Source organism: Mastigoproctus giganteus, chromosome 1 (genome assembly GCF_048544385.1).
Source record: "Mastigoproctus giganteus isolate SK-2022 chromosome 1, ASM4854438v1, whole genome shotgun sequence".
NCBI lineage: Eukaryota > Metazoa > Arthropoda > Arachnida > Uropygi > Thelyphonidae > Mastigoproctus > Mastigoproctus giganteus.
Window position 1 is genome coordinate 66,932,960 of NC_143575.1, and position 16,737 is coordinate 66,949,696.

At 39.2% G+C, this 16,737-nt stretch overlaps 1 protein-coding gene across 3 annotated transcripts in view; it reads left to right on the top strand.

The window, feature by feature from the left end:
• mRpL9 (mitochondrial ribosomal protein L9) overlaps positions 1-16,737 on the top strand; it is a 173,216-nt gene that overhangs the window by 64,640 nt on the left and 91,839 nt on the right. For all 3 annotated transcript variants that reach the window (XM_090380433.1, XM_090380443.1, XM_090380436.1), the window contains one exon: positions 10,089-10,139. In XM_090380433.1, the coding sequence (XP_090236559.1) occupies positions 10,089-10,139 (51 nt within the window). The remainder of the gene's footprint in view (positions 1-10,088; positions 10,140-16,737) is intronic.

The following is a 16,737-nucleotide window of genomic DNA, read 5'->3' on the forward strand; positions in this document are numbered from 1 at the left end:
AGAGCCAGATGTTTATTAAACTCTAACAGAGAATTATATGGTTTTTAAATAACTGAGAGCAAAGTGGAGGAGAAATTGTTGAAGTTAAACATAGAAAGGCACCTGAGGTGGATGGGGTCTATCCAATTATACTAAAGGAGGCAGCAAAGGAAGTAAGCAAACACTTGGCCATAATTATGAGAGTATCCTTGGACTCGTGGGAAGTCCCCACGGACTGGACATGTGCAAATGTATCTCCAATTCACAAAGGGGGATCAAAGGGTGACAAGTAATTACAGACCTGTTAGTTTGACTTCTGTTCCAGGGAAAATAATGGAGTCACTGGTTAAAGAAGCATTGCAGGATCATTTAGGCAAGAAAAGCAATAATTCAGATACAGCATGAGTTTGTCAAGGAGAAGTCTTGTCTGACCAATTTGATTGGATACTATAATATGGTCACAAAGGAACTGGATGCAAAAAATAATTTTGATGTCATATACATGGATTTCAGGAAAGCTTTTGATACTGTTGCACATGGAAGACTAATGTATAAATTGGAGCATTATGCCATTAAGGACAAGTTTCTATAATGGATGAAATTGAGTGGGAGAAGACAAAAATTGGTGGTCAATGGGTACTGCTCTACTTGGACTAATCTTATAGGCGCCTCTGTAGCCAGGTGGGCAGGAGCAGTAGTGCGTAGCACACGCTTCTTGATTAGACCGGGGTTCGAGCCTGTGAGCCACCAAATATGGAGGATGCGGAAAGGTCAGGGAATGACCACCGCATATCCCCGGAGCAATATGGCCTTAGTTGCTAATGCTCCTAAAAAACAAAAATCACAACATAACAACTAATCTTATTAGTGGTGTCCCTCAGGGTTTGGTGTTGGGCGTTGTTGTTTTGTGTATTTATCAGTCATATTGATGAAGGTATATATCAAGCTTAATGTCAAAGTTTGCAGATGATACAAAGGTTGGCAGGGTTGTTAATAACAGTGATGACAGTATGCTGCTGCAACAGGATTGGGAAAAGTTGGGTAGATGGTCTAAGAAGTGGCAACTGAAGTTTAACGTTGACAAATGCAAAGTATTGCATATGGGTAGCAGCAACCCCAGAGAAATGTACGAACTATGTGGTGTTACACTCAGGGTAGTGGAGAATGAAAGAGACCTTGTTGTAATTGTGCAGACAGATATGAAGTTTTCTGAGCAGTGCAGACAGGCTGCCAGAGTAGCTCATGGTGTTTTGTCAATGATATACAAGAATTTTTGCAAGCAGGGATAAAGAGGTGATTATCCCTGTGTATAAGGCAATGATTAGGCCACACACTGATTACTGCGTACAGCTATGGAAGCCTCATTTTAGGAAGGATGTAGAAGGGCAATAAGATTGGTGAAGGGAACAAACATGTTCACTTATGAAGAAAGGCTTAAGTTCTGCAAATTGCAGCTTCTGGAGACTAGACACCTGCGAGGCGATCTGATCAAGGTGTATAAGGCTTTGAGGTGCATAAGCAGGCTTAATGCTGATGGGATTCTTCCTCTTGCTCAGATTACAAACCTGAGGGGCATAGATTTAAACTGAGGAAAGACAGTTGTAGAATAGATGGGCAGAAATTTGTCTTTAGCCAGCGTATCGTTGATTGCTGGAATAAACTTCCATCGGTTGATAGCTTAAATAAATTCAATGCAGAACTAGAGAAACATTTGGAATGAATGAATCAATGAAATGGGAAGGGTTTTTTTTTGGCTGATGTTGTATAAGCTTGTTTTCTTGCATCATGTGCATCTGTAATGCTAATGTATTAATCAACTAATTACATCACAAGATGAATGCAGAGAGGCTGAACATACCAACAGGCTATCATGTATAAAATTTGTAGTTTTCAAAATGAGCATTTGGTTGCTTCCCAAAAAAGTGAAGCTTTTAGCCTAAAGTAGAATCATCCAGTTGTCCCTAGGTTTGTCAAAAAATCAGGTAGGAGGGCCTCCCTCATTTCTGAAATGTTGCAGTATGTTATACACAGATAGCTTTGGCTGATGGAGAATATTTGGCTGAGTTAGCTTTGCATTGGAATGGACTGGTCTATGACACTGGTGAAGTTGGAAATGGCTGATATAAGAATATAGTTTGTGCAGGTTGTGGTCAGTTTTTTTGTCTGTGAGTTAGATTGGGTCAGCATCGAGATATTTCCAATTTTGAACTTAGCATTAGTAGAGGCATATGATGTAAGAAAGCAGGCTTATGCAGCATCAGCCAAAAAAAAAAAAAAAAAACCCTTCCACTTCACTCCTCCGTTTGTTCGAAATACCTGTCCAGCTGAGACTTAAATTTATTTAGGCTATCAACTTCCACAACAAGGGATGGAAGTCTGTTCCACCAACCAACTACCCGCTGGCTAAAGGCAAATTTCCGCACATCTATCCTACATCTATCTTTCCTCAATTTGAATTTATGCCCTCTCAGGTGATTATTCTGAGCAAGAGGCAGTATCCCATCAGCATTGAGCATGCTCAAACCATTCAAGGCTTTGTACACCTCTATCAGATCACTTTGCCGATCTGCCGGTGCCTAGTCTCCAGGAATGATTGTGGGTGGAGAATGTGTAGGTCCAGTACCTTGACAACAACAAACACATGGTTCAGTTCTTCCATCCTGTGGTAACAGAGGTCTACCATGACTGGTTCAACAACAGTCGAAGGACCAACCAACGTTGTGTGGGACCGTCATGTGTGTTCAATACCATGGTGATTCTTGTATTTTAACAGAGCTTTGATGCAGAACAGTGGCCCATTTAACCACCCAGTACAATGTAGGAATAGCAAACCCAACATCCATGGACGTTGTGTTTATTGTTATGTGAAAAGCTGCATCAAGGGTCTCTCCCAGCTCTATATAGTGAACTCTTGTATACAAATTCTGTAAAGGTCAGAGGGTGTGAGTAAGTGTGTTTGGGTTGTGTTATGTTGTTCATCTGGCCTCTTAGTCAAGGAGCTCATTCAACACCACTGACCCACTGTTGCCCGTCCAACAGCACATGGAGCCAGGCCAGGAAGCAGAGAAGAACAAGTACTCTGTTGTCATCTGAGCTTCCCAGAGAGGAGAGCTCAGAAAAAAAAAAATAATAATTGACATTTTTGTTCAAGAAGAGCGCAGGGGAGAGGGAGTTAGTTATACAGGGACAAATGGAGGGGAAAGCATCCACCAGTGTGAGAAGCATAAAGTAATATGGATAAAGTGCTTTGGTGCCCTATGTGGGGGTAGGTTACAATCCTAGCAATGGCTGGGCTGCTGTTAGACTGTGACAGGCAGAATACTTTCACTTGTCCCCGGGGGCCAGTGTCAGCAGTCCCATGCCACACAGTAAAAAGACCAGTATGGTGTCAGCTGTCAAGATTGGTGGGTGCTGCTTGGCAGTGACGAGCCAGTGCAATCCCACATTGAGCCAAGACACATTGTCAGCATTTAATTCCAGTCTGTCATCACACCATGGCACAATGTCAGCAGTCTAATCAAGTTGTAGTTGTGTCCGGTTTCTGAGTGACCCCGGCACAGTGTCTTATCCAGGTCCATTAGTCACAATAGCAAAATATCTCAGTCTGTTGTCACATTAGGGTTAGTGTGGGCTACTTGGGGCCTGGGATAGTACTATTGGATTATGTAATTAATCTACAGTTGCATTTTGAGGCAGTGCTAATGCTTTGTAATAATTTTATTCTGTTATGAAAAGTTGTTTATTGTCTTTTGGCAGTGGGTTGAGTTTTCTAATTATGAGGTTCGATAAAGAATGATTGTACGTTTTTTTTTTAATTTTTTTTTATTCCACAACACCTTTATGGATCATCCATATTTTGATGGTTCTTTTCAGAGTAGTCCTCATTTGATGAAATGCACTTCAACATTTCAGCCATTCTTCTTAAACAGGGTGGAAGCCATTTAACATGCTTTTGAGAATTGCTTCCGATGTCTTTACAACTTCTGATTACTGAAAAAGTTTTCCTCGCAGCTTCTTCTTTAACTTTGGAAATAAATAAAAAATAAAATTGCAGGGTCTCAGGACTGTAGGGCAGATGAGGAACACATTTGACATTAATGCTGGCTAAATACTTGATGACAAGTATGAGCAATGTGAGGTCTTGCATTGTCGTGGTGCAGCATCCACCCATCTGCGTGCAGTTGTGATTGTTTGTGATGAATGATCGTGAAAAGTGTGCAGTACAGTTCTGTTATAAGGTTCCATAACATTCATATGATGTGGCACAATGTGCTGATAAACCATTCCTTAAATGTCAAAAAAAGCGATGATCATAACCTTTCTTGCAGAATCCACAACTTTCTTTTTGGTGTTGGCGATGACACAGACTTCCAAACAGAGCGTTATTGCTAACTCTCTGGGTTGAAATGATGAAGCATGTCTCATCCACCATTATCACCTTGTAGAGAACCTCACCATCTTCAGTAACCATCTGTTGCAGCTCCTGACAAACCTCCATGCAAATTTGATGTAACGAGTAAACATAATAATTTAATCTTTGTTTCAATGTGCATCTGGTATGGCATTTATAGGAAGAATTGCATTGCATAAATGAAATACAATAATAAGGCAAGTTATGTTTCTATTTTATTTTTTTATTTTTTTTTTATGAAGACCTGAAACATGAAAGTTATTAGTACCTATAGTACTTGTATTGTGCAGAGAAGACAGGAGCTACATTTGGCACTTACATGTTGACATTAGACTTAATTTTCTGTAGATTGTAAGTTTTGGCAGGTACATGTGAAAGAAGGTTGTTTCAGAGAACGGAAATAGAAGGGATATATTGAGGATGAGAAAAAGTTGGTTCTGTGAGTTTGGAATTGGACGTTGAATGAACGTCACTTGGTTAGGCACACGTCTGGACTGGTTTGAAAGAGTGGAGGAAGAACAGTGCTTATTGAAGTAACTTTAAAAAAGGCATCATGCAACAGAAACTGAACTTCAGTGAGGCAAAAAGTGGAGAGACTGTAAGAGAGGAACCAAAGACTTCTCTGAAGCTTTTAGCTTCAAAGAGGTTTTTGGGACATCACCCTAGATGTTTTTTTTCTTTTTTTATGAGAACCCCAAACACGAGAGGTATTAGAACCTATAGTACTTAGTACCGTGCTTGGGTTGGAGGTTGAGAAGACGAAAGAAGATATTTGTTGACATTGGACTTGAACTTCTGTAGATTGTAATTTTCAGGAAATACGTATGAAGGAAGGTTGTTCCAGAAAACGGCAGTTGAATGAATAAATGAGGAAGATGAAAAGTTGGTTCTGTGGGTATGAAGTTGGACGGTAAATGGATGTTGGCTGGTGGCGGCGCGTGTTCGGACTGTTTTGAAAGAGAGAGCGGGAATTATAGAAGCCAATTCAGAAGAACAGTGCCTATGGAAGTATCTGTAGAAGAGGCATGCAGCAGAAACAGTACGTCTATGAGAAAGCGAGTGGAGAGACCCTGTTAGAGATGAATCATTAATTAACCTAACTAACCTCTTCTGAATGGAATCAAGAAGCCTGAGAGAGGTTTTGGGGGCACCACCCCAGATGTGGGAACAATATTCCATGGCAGGGCGGATTTGCGATTTATACAGAGTGAGCAGCTGTTTGGAAGAAAAGTAACGCTGAGAGCAAAAGAGAAAACCAAGTTTTTTAGATGCAGAGGAAGCAATATTTGTAATGTGCTTGTGCCAAGAGAGATTAGAAGTCAGGGTAATCCCCAAAAGAGATATATCATTTTGCCTAGAAATCGGAGTGTCACTAAAGATAAGCATAGGAGCAGAAGAATCCTTTTTGCGAGATATAAGACAAGACTCAGTTTTAGAAGGGTTGAAATCAACTAAGTTGTCTTTGCCCCACTGGAAAATTATCTGAAGATCGGCATTTAAGGAATTGGCAGCAGATTTTCGAGAACTTGAAGCTGATTGAGCAGGACAAGGTTTCTCAAAATTGAAAGTTGAATGCAATGTGCTATCATCGGCAAAACTATGGATAGGATTTACAGTCAATGGAAGGTCATTGATATACAAGAGGAAAAGAGTGGGGGAAAGAACTGAACCTTGGGGGACACCGGCATTAGTGGAGAAGTTAGAAGACAGAGAGCCATCTACCATCACCCTCAGTGAGCGATCAGAGAGAAAACTGGATAACCAATTACTAAAAACAGTTGGCAAACCATAAGATGGAAGCTTGTTTAGAAGACCTTTATGCCAAACACGATCAAAAGCCTTTGAGATGTCAAGAGCAACTACTTGTGTTTCACCCAACCTTTCCATTGAATTAGTCCATAAATGGGTAACATAAGCCAGAATATCACCAGTGGATCGACACTGACGGAATCCATACTGGCGATCGTTGATCAGACGGAAGGTTTCTAGGTAGTTTATGAGTTGCCGGTTAATTGATTTCTCCATTACTTTAGAAAGAGTAGAAGTAATTGCAATGGGACGATAATTGGATGGGAGGGATTTGTCACCCTTTTTAGGAACTGGCTGGATATGAGCAAAAATTTCCAAGCAGAAGGAAAAACACCTTTGGAATAAGAAAGTGAAAAAAGGCGACAAAGAATAGGAGTAAGTTCAGGAGCACAGGTTTTGAGAACAAGTGGAGAAATACCATCAGGACCTGGAGCTTTCTTAGCATCAAGATTCATCAAAATCCTTCTGATATCCTTTTGATGGAAGACCACAGAAGGCATTGAATGGAGCGTGTTAGGAATGGTGGGAGGTGTTTTACCAAGATCATTAATACATGAGCTGGAAGAAAAATGGGATGCTAGCAGGTCAGCTTTATCCTTGGCTGAAGTGACAACAGAACCATCTGGTTTGGACAGAGGTGGGAGCAGAGATGGGCAAAAGTTGCGGCCAATAGCTTTGGCAAGAGACCAGAATGCTCGGCTACCATTAGGGCAAGAAGCAAGTTTTCTACTCTTAGCCTGTTCAAACTCTAGTTTGAACTGATTAATAACTGCTTTACAATTGTTGCGAGCTTTGGTGTAGGCAGAAAATGAAACTGAAGAATTAGAAACAAGCCAATTACGATATGCAACATTCTTCTCTTGGACAGCCTTAGCACATTTGTTGGAGAACCAAGGTTTAGATAAAGGACGAGATTTTAAAGTGGAGTGTGGGATAAAGGATTCCATTCCTGCAAGAATAATTTCACTGACACGATCTGAGCAAACGTTGACATCAGAAGTTTTCAAACAGTAATCACACCAAGGAAAAGAAGAAAAGAAGTCTCGCAGGTCATCCCATTTTGCATTCTTGTAATGCCAAACAATACGAGGTTGGGAATAGCCATGAGATAAAGGTTCCATTGGAGAAGAGACAATCACCAAGTTGTGATCTGAAGTGCCTAAAGGACCTCTCACTTCGACCTTGTACTTAGAAGGGTTGTTTGTGAGAAAAAGATCAAGTGTATTGGCTGTATGATTAGGATTGTCCGGTATTCTTGTAGGTAAATGAACAATCTGTGCTAGGTCATTAGTAATTGCAAAAGCCTCAGCATCTCAACCTGCTGGGTCGGTGTAACTAGAAAACGGAAGCCAGCTGGAGTTGTGAACGTTAAAATCACCAAGGAAAATTACCTCACTGTTAGGAAAGTTGGACTGGAGAAAGTCAAGTTGCAAAGAGAGGAAGTCAAAGAGCTCCAAGTGATTAGTGGAGTTGGGAGAACGGTAGAGACAACAGATGAATTTGACACAATGAGGTAGAGAGATTTTAAGCCAGAGAAGATCAAAGAGAGGAGATTCCAAATTGCCAAGTCTCTGACAGGGAATATCAGAACGGACATATGCACAAGTACCACCTTTGAGGCGAAAGGAATCATACAGCAAATAATTTGGACATCTGAGATGAGCAGTAGTTGAATCAACTGATAACTGAGATTCAGTCAGAAAAAGTACATGGGGTTTGGAAGACTGCAAGTGGAAATGGACATCGTTGAGATTGGAATTGAGACCACGTATATTTGTGAAATGAATTAGGAAGTCCTTGGGAGGTTTAGATCTTTTCGCAGATAAGCTTGCTCTATTATTTTGACAATTCATGGTGTATTCAATAGTAAGAAAAAGTGGGTGGGACATGCTGTATGAAGTAATGAAATTTTTGGATATGGCGTACATGTGGTAAGAATATACCCAGATCCTTGACATAACGTGGCCTCGACAATGCTCCCCGCATACACACTACTCGGACTCCCTCCAGTCACTATCTGGCAGAGTAGAGGTAGCAAGATTATACACTAGCTGATCCGGAAGCCTCCTAGAGAGTTACCAATAGGTTTGGTCCGGTGTACTATCTAGCGGACGGCCTGCGAACACCGTTTTAGAGCTGTACCCTCGAAATGTAAGGAATATTGGATCTCGCCACGACATTCATCATAACCTCAAAAATCATCAATCATACTGCATGATGGAAGAGATAGGGAAGGGTTGTCCGGAACTTAGCTCTAGAGACTAAACATGGGTTCCACCACTTCAAGCCTCCAATAAGCAAAGTGGTGGTATTTCACCAGTTGATGAGAGTCATCTACCACCTAGTACTGCCTGGTAACATAGAGGGGCGGCGTTCCTCCATGTGGTGTGGGCACCACACCTCGACCCCTGCTTTTGTTGGTTCACACCTGGGTGGTCACCCACCATGTACTTGTGCATGGAGGTTATACCCAGGATTACTAACAGTCCCACCATCGTGAAGGTGCAAGCAGAGGATTTGGCTGTCATAGACCGTCCGGACTTCGCCGAAATTGGGTCCACTTGTCTTAAGTGTCACCCGAATATCAGTTCCATCAGCGTTTTAGACTCCCAGGTAGCAAGAACAGCTTGTCTGGCATATCTGAGAGAATGTCTGTTGACAACCTCAAGGACTGTGTGGAATAATATCCTATTTTTTTTTTTTTTTTTTTGTTTAATGCTGGGAAAGCAATATTTGTGATCTGCTTTTAACGAATAAGATTAGAAGTCAAGATAATCCTTAATAGAAATGTGATTTTGTCCAGAAGTATGATTTTAATCAAAGATGAGCATAGGAATTTTTTTTTTTTTTTTTTTGCAATAAGGCAAGACTGAGTTTGAGAATTTTGAAGTTGACTAGTTTTTTTTTTTTTGCCCCTTGGAGAATTAACTGGAGATTAGCAATTAAGAAATTGGTGGTTGATATTTAAGAAGTCAAGGCTGTTTTTGCAAGCAGTGTTTCTCAAATGGGAAGATGGAATGCAGTGTACTGTTATCACTGAAACTGTAGACAGGATTTCTAGTTAGTGGAGGAAGATCATCAATATACAAAAGGGAAAGAGCAGGAGAAAGTACCAAACCTTGAGAAACACTAGCATTAGTGGAGAAGTTAAAAGACAGGGAGCAGTCTACCATCATCTGTAGTGAGTGTCAGAGAAAAAAAAACGGAATATCCAATTGCCAAAAAACAGCCTGTAATTCATAACATGCAATTGCCAACTCTTTTGTATCATGAACAAAAGTGTTGTGGAACTGGATGTCCTTACTCTGGCTCAGACAACACACATAGGGTGGCACAAATTTAATTTGAAGGATGGTTGCAAAATAGGTTTGCAGAAATTTTCTTTCAGCCAGAGGGTAGTTGGCTGTTGAAACAAACTTCCAACTAGTGTTGTGGAAGTGGGTAGTTTGAATAAATTTAAGGAAGAATTAGACAGATTATTAGAGGAAATGGACAGGTGGTGTGGGAAGGTTTTTTTTTTTTTTTTTGCTGATGCTGTATGAGCTTGCTTTCTTGAGTCATTTGTTTATTTTAATACCACGTTTCTGAATATAAATGCAGTGTATTTCATGGCTATTTTTAATGACTATAATATTACTGCCCAAAATCTGAATAATTTCCACGTACCAGCATAGATCAGGTTCCGAGGATACCAGAGTTTGGAGGTTTAATTGTATATAAAAATCAAGATATCTTGGACCATCAGAAGTCCTATAATTGATAAAATTTCAGTAGCCATTAGTAACTAATAAAATCTGAACTTTAAGTAAAGTAGTTCCCATTCTATATGATAAAAATATTTTAATATGATGGAATGATTAAATGATTATGTATTTTCTTTTTACTTCAGGATCATCCCACTGATGAGAAACCAGTAAACAGCTCTGTCTATTCTGGAATGGTAAATTATCTTAAGAATATTTTTGTTGTGTACCATATATAATGAATTTTGCATGTATAGATTTCTTCATCATTATTAATTAATTAAATTGACGACTTCAATTTTTTATATATTGTTTATAATAATAAATTTATACATTATCAAAATTCTTCTTGCATTAGTAGAGGCATTTGATGCATGCAAGAAAACAAGCTTATGCAGCATCAGCCAAAAAAATAAAAAAAATAAAAAAAAATAACCACTTCCACTTCACCCCTCTGTTCGTTCGAAATACCTGTCCAGCTGAGCCTTAAACTTATTTAGGCTATCAACTTCCACGAAAAGGGATGGAAGTCTGTTCCACCAACCAACCACCTGCTGGCTAAAGGCAAATTTCCGCACGTCTATCCTACATCTGTCTTTCCTCAATTTGAATTTATGCCCTCTCAGGTGATTATTCTGAGCAAGAGGAAGAATCCCATCAGCATTGAGCATGCTCAAACCATTCAAGGCTTTATACACCTCTATCAGATCACCTCGCTGTTGCCTAGTCTCCAGACACTGTAATTTGCAAAACTTAAGCCTTTCTTCGTAAGAGCACCCCTTTGTTCCATTCACTAATCTTGTTGCCCTTCTCTGTACTCGTTCCAGCAGCCCTACATCCTTAAAATGAGGCCTCCAGGCCAGTATACAGTACTCTAGGTGTGGCCTGACCATTGCCTTATACAAGGGAATAATCACCTCCTTATCCCTGCTAGAAAAATTCCTATATATCATTGACAATACACCATGAGCTACTCTTGCAGCCCGTCTGCACTGCTCAGAGAACTTCATATCTGCCTGCACAACCACCCCCAGGTCCCTTTCATTCTCTACCACTGTCAGTGTAGTACCACAGAGTTTGATACGTTGCTCTGGGGTTGCTGTTTCCCATATGTAGTACTTTACATTTGTCAATGTTAAACTTCATTTGCCAACTCTCAGCCCATCTGCTCAACCTTTCCAGATCCTGTTGCAGCAGCATCTGGAAAGGTTGAGCAGATGGGCTGAGAGTTGGCAAATGAAGTTGACAACCCTGCCAACCTTCGTATCGTCGGAAAACTTGGACATTAAGCTTGATATATCATCATCAATATCATTTATAAATACAGAAAACAGTAATGGACCCAATACTGAACCCTCAGGGGCTCCACTAATAACATTAGTCCACGATGAACAGTGTCCATTATTATTACCACTCTCTGTCTTCTCCCCCTCAACCACCCCTTTATCCATAGCAGCAATTTGCCTCCAATGCCACACTGCTCCAATTTGTGCAGCAGTCTTCGATGTGCAACAGTATCAAAAGCCTTTCTAAGATCCAAGTATATAAAATAACAAAGTTATTCCCTGCATCCAGTTCTTTTGTGACTGCATCATAGTATCCAATCAAATTGGTCAGGCAAGACTTCCCCTTAACAAAACCATGCTGTGTCCGAGCTATAACTGACGTCTTGTCTAGATGATCCTGCAGTGCTTCTTTAACCAGTGCCTCCATTAATTTTCCGGGAACATAAGTTAAACTCACAGGTCTATAATTACTTGTGTCAGCCTTTGATCCTCCTTTGTGAATTGGGGTCACATTTGCACATCTCCAGTCCATGGGTACCTCCCCTGAGTCCAAGGAAGCTCTCATAATTATGGCTAAGGGTTTGCTTACTTCCTTTGCTGCCTCCTTTAATATAACTGGATAGATCGCATCCAAACCAGGTGCCTTTCTTGTGTTTATCTTCAACAATTTCTCCTCCACTTTACTCTCAGTTATTACAAGATTCTCTAGCTTACTGCCAGAGTTGAATACACCTCTGGCATTCCCCTCGTTGAATAACTCCTCATGTGTGAATGTTGATGCAAAATATTCATTTAGTTTGTTAGATACCTGAGCAGGATCATCAACAGTTGACCCATCGATATCAAGTGGACCAATCTGATTCATCCCCTTCCTTCTAGAGTTTACATAAGTAAAGAACTCTTTGCTGTTTTTCTTTGCATCCCTTGCCAAAGATTTCTCGTAATCTGCCTTCGCCTGCCTAACCTCCTTTGTAACTTTGGTTACAGATCAACTTGTATCTATCATAGGCTTCTGTGTCACGTGTTAATTTGTATGTATCCCATGCATTTTTCTTCTCTGCTATATGTCTCATTAGTTCATCTGACATCCAATTAGGCCTAAACCTTGAACAATATTTCTTAGTTGGTATGTAAAGCCTAGTAGCTTCCAAGATAAGTTCTTTGAATGCTTCCCATTTTGAATTTGCTGTTGGTAACATCATCAGTTGGTCCCACTGTATAGAATTTAAATACTGTCTCAGTCCATCGTAGTCGCCTTTATGAAAGCAGTAACCCTTCCCTTTACCCCTAATGGTAGTTACCTCTTTGAGTAAATTCCACTTCAGCACACTGTGATCACTGCCACCTAGTGGTTCATTTATCTGCAGATTCTTAATGCATGAAGAATCACTACTGATAATCGAATCAAGAGTATTACTCCCTCTAGTTGCCTCCCGAACATGCTGATGTAGAAAACAATCATCCAATAAATCCACAAAAGCCTTGCTAATGTGTGTGAGTGACCAGCCCCCAAATTCCAGTCAATATCTGGGAAATTAAAATCCCCCATTATAAGACTCTCTGATTTACTGGTCCACTCTATTTCCCTGTACAGTTTCTTATTATACTCATCAGAGTCATTAGGCCTATAGCACACTCCTACCCTCAATTTTGATCTCCCAATGCTTATGTCACACCAAACTGACTCGACACTGCACTGTCCAGCGATGTCGACTGGCTTCACTTCCTTGGATTTTATGTATTTCTTAATTAATAGCATAACCCCTCCTCCCTTCCTATCCTGTCTATCCTTTCTGTAGACATTGTACTCCCCAAATTCCAGTTCTGCATTCCTTATATCTGTGTGACACCATGTCTCTGAAATCCCAACAGTATCTGCCTTTGATGTTTTGAGCAATACCTCAAATTCATCAAATTTATTTACTAAACTCCTAGCATTGGTATGCACGCAAGTATACATGCACCTGTTCTTTTTCTTAGCTACCCTAACACAACCCATGTGTTTACTTGTACCTCAATGATTCCCAGCAGTCTCTGAAATATACTGCATCTTATTTTCCAGGCTGCTGCTCATTCCAATAGAAGCAGTGCAAGAATCACTTTCACCTCTGCCAGTGGCTACTGTTAATCTATTAGTCCTTGTATCCCCCCAATCTAGCAGTTTTCCAACCCACCTTACACTGCCTCTATAGCATCAGCAAACATTCTTGCACCCTTTCTATTTAAGTGTATCCCATCCCTGTAGAAGCCGTCTCTCTTGTTAACTAGTACAAACCAGGCTGAAAAAATTCTATATTTGTTTGTCCATGGCTTTGTCCTAGACGTTTTCATCTGCACAGACATATCATAACCATTTGAATGATCTTCATGTGGAATTAGATTTATGATATTAAATTGATTATTTTTTTAAAATTATGAACTTAGTTACTGTAGAATTGCAGTTAGCTGAATTTCTGATTAACCAAAATTTTTTCAAACTTTTTTTTTTTTTCACTTATGTTTTTTCCTGTAATATCAATCAAAGAAATTCTCATATTTCATATTTATTTCTAAGAAATTAATGTATCACATAAATTTTATAAAAGTATGATTTCACTTATGTAAAGCCTTATAAATGAAGCAAAGAAGAGTAAATTTCATCCATGTGACTTCTGTATCATAAATAAATGCAAATAAAAATTTATATAATAGTCAACCACAGCATAAGTGTTGTTGATCTTATAAGTAGCATGGATAATGCTACTTATAAGATTAACCCAAATTACCTGGCTTTTTTTCACAGACACATCAAACTTAGTATTTTTGATATGCTTTGTTATTTTAAATTTTTATCTGAATAGTTCCTTGATTTAACTTTCCATAAATAGGGATTTTATGTTAGTAATTTGAAATAATGTAATAAGTAATAATCATCTGTAATAAATTCTTTGGACGTTTTGACAGAAATGCACAAAAATATACTGTTTCAATTTAAGCTGACACCACTGAGACGAGTACAGAGTTTCATCACATTTAAAATGTCATCATATATTACTAAGCCCTATTTTCATCAGTGGCATATTATAGTGTTTTCCAATATAACAAATATGTATTTAAAAAATAAACATTGATATTAAGAATTAAGTATTAACCCACTTGTGATTTAGTTCTCTTTTTTAAATTTTCTTAATTTTATTAGCAAGGGAATTGATGCTCTACTTAGGCATTTCTCTTGAAGAGTTGGATATATGTTCATATTCACAATTCTTTTCTGCCTAATACTCTTATTTTTTTCTTTTCTGTGTTTCCCATGCTTACTTCTGAGAAACAACTTTCCAGATTATGATGTCGATGGTAAACCCAATACGTTTGAAAATATTGCATTCTATCTCAAGGCCAAAGGAAAAACATTGGTCAATAGGAGTGACATCACTTTTACTGGCGCCTCCGTAGCCAGGTGGGCAGGAGCAATAGTGCGTAGCACACGCTTCTTGATTAGACTGGGGTTCGAGCTCATGACCACCAAATACGGAGGATGCGGAAAGGTTAGGGAATGACCACCGCATATCCCCGGAGCAATATGGCCTTAGGTACTAATGCTCCTAAAAACCAAACAACACATCACTTTTACTTACGAATGAATGTAAAATAAATTAATAGGAAAAAATATGTATAATGTTTATTTTGCCAGTTCTCCCATATAAATCAATCAAACTATTTTGATATGTTAGATTTAACCCCGGGGGCTCACATCTGGTGAGTATGGGCTTGGCAAACCCAGGGTCCTGAGGCTGGATATCATCATCATTCTTCTCTTTCTTGGTGATTCCTTTATACTTCTCTCTCTCTCTCTCTCTCTCTCTCTCTCTCTCTCTCTCTCTCTCTCTCTCTCTCTCTCTCTCTGTCTCAGGGGGTAACTCGGGGAATTTTTGTTTTTTTTTTTTGGCTGGTGCAGCATAAGCCTCAGGCTTCCTTGTACCATATGGCTAATAATAATAATCAGCAATTCTCAAACTGTGTTCGTGAAAAATCGTAATTAATAATTAAGTAAATTTTGCAAATTTGTATTGTACACCACTTATGTATCATTATAATTTTTAACATTTTTTTCAGTTATTAATATACTGGCATAGACTAATAATCAAATAGACCATGGAACACTTTATTTTGGCAGGCTTTTGTGAATAGAGAAGTATGCATAGAGGTAATGACATATACGAAAAAGTAGCAATGTAGTGATCTAATATGCCTGGAGTACATGGGTTGAAGGAGAGGAGGAAGCGAGCCGATATCATAACTAAACTCACTTCCTTGTATAATTTTTTTGATAATTATGAGTATTTCGAAATATTATTATTAAAATATAAGACCATGGATTTGTGGTTGAAAAGAGGAACTTTAAAACGAGAAGCAAAGTACTTCTAGTAATGCAACTGTGGTCGATGAAAACGAACACAATATTGTCACACTTCAAAGTGAGGATGAACAATTGCACCCTCTTGTTCCCCAAAAATCACCTCTTGTTCCCCAAAAAGCACCATGTGGTTCCCCAGAAGTGAAAAAACAAGAAACAACAAATAAAAGACCAAAACGAAAGTATGATAACAGTTATTTGAACTTCGGCTTTACATGTGTTGGAAATAAAGATGCTCCTGATGCACATTGCATTGTATGTAATAAAATATTAGCAAACAGTTCTTTGGCTCCTGCTAAACTCGTGTTCCGTGAATATGTTGCGAGATGAAAAGTGTTCCATGACTAAAAAAGTTTCGGAAACACTGTGCTAGAGTATTATATAAGACAGGTGTAAATTAACATTAGCATTAGTAAAGGCACATAATGCAAGAAAGCAAGCTTATATAGCATCAGACAAAAAAAAAAAAAAAAAAAAAAACCTTCTCATTTCACCATCCACTTGCTCCAAATGTTTGTCTAGTTCTGCTTTGAATCTATTTCAGCTATCAACTACAACAACAGATGGACGTTTGTTCCAGCAATCAACCACCCACTGGCTAAAGGCAGAATACCGCACATCTATCCTACAATTGTCTTTTTTCAATTTGAATTTATGCCCTCTCATCTCAGGCGATTATGCTGAGCAAGAGGAAGAATCTCATCAGCATTGAGTATGCTCAAACCATTCAAGGCTTTATACACTTCAATCAGATCACCTCGCAGTTGCCTAGTCTCCAGACACTGTAATTTGCAAAACTTAAACCTTTCTTCGTAAGAGCAACCCTTTGTTCCATTCACTAATCTTGTTGCTCTTCTCTGCACTCGCTCCAGCAGCTCTACATCCTTCCTAAAATGAAGCCTCCAGACCTGTATACAGTACTCAAAGTGTGGCATGACCATTGTCTTTTACAAGGGGATAATCACCTCCTTATCCCTGTTAGAAAAATTCCTGTATATTTTTGACAAGATACCATGAGCTACTCTTGCGGACCATCTGCACTCTCACAAAAAAATTCATATCTGCCTACAAAATTACCCCCAGGTCCTTTTCATTCTCTACCACTGTCAGTGTAGT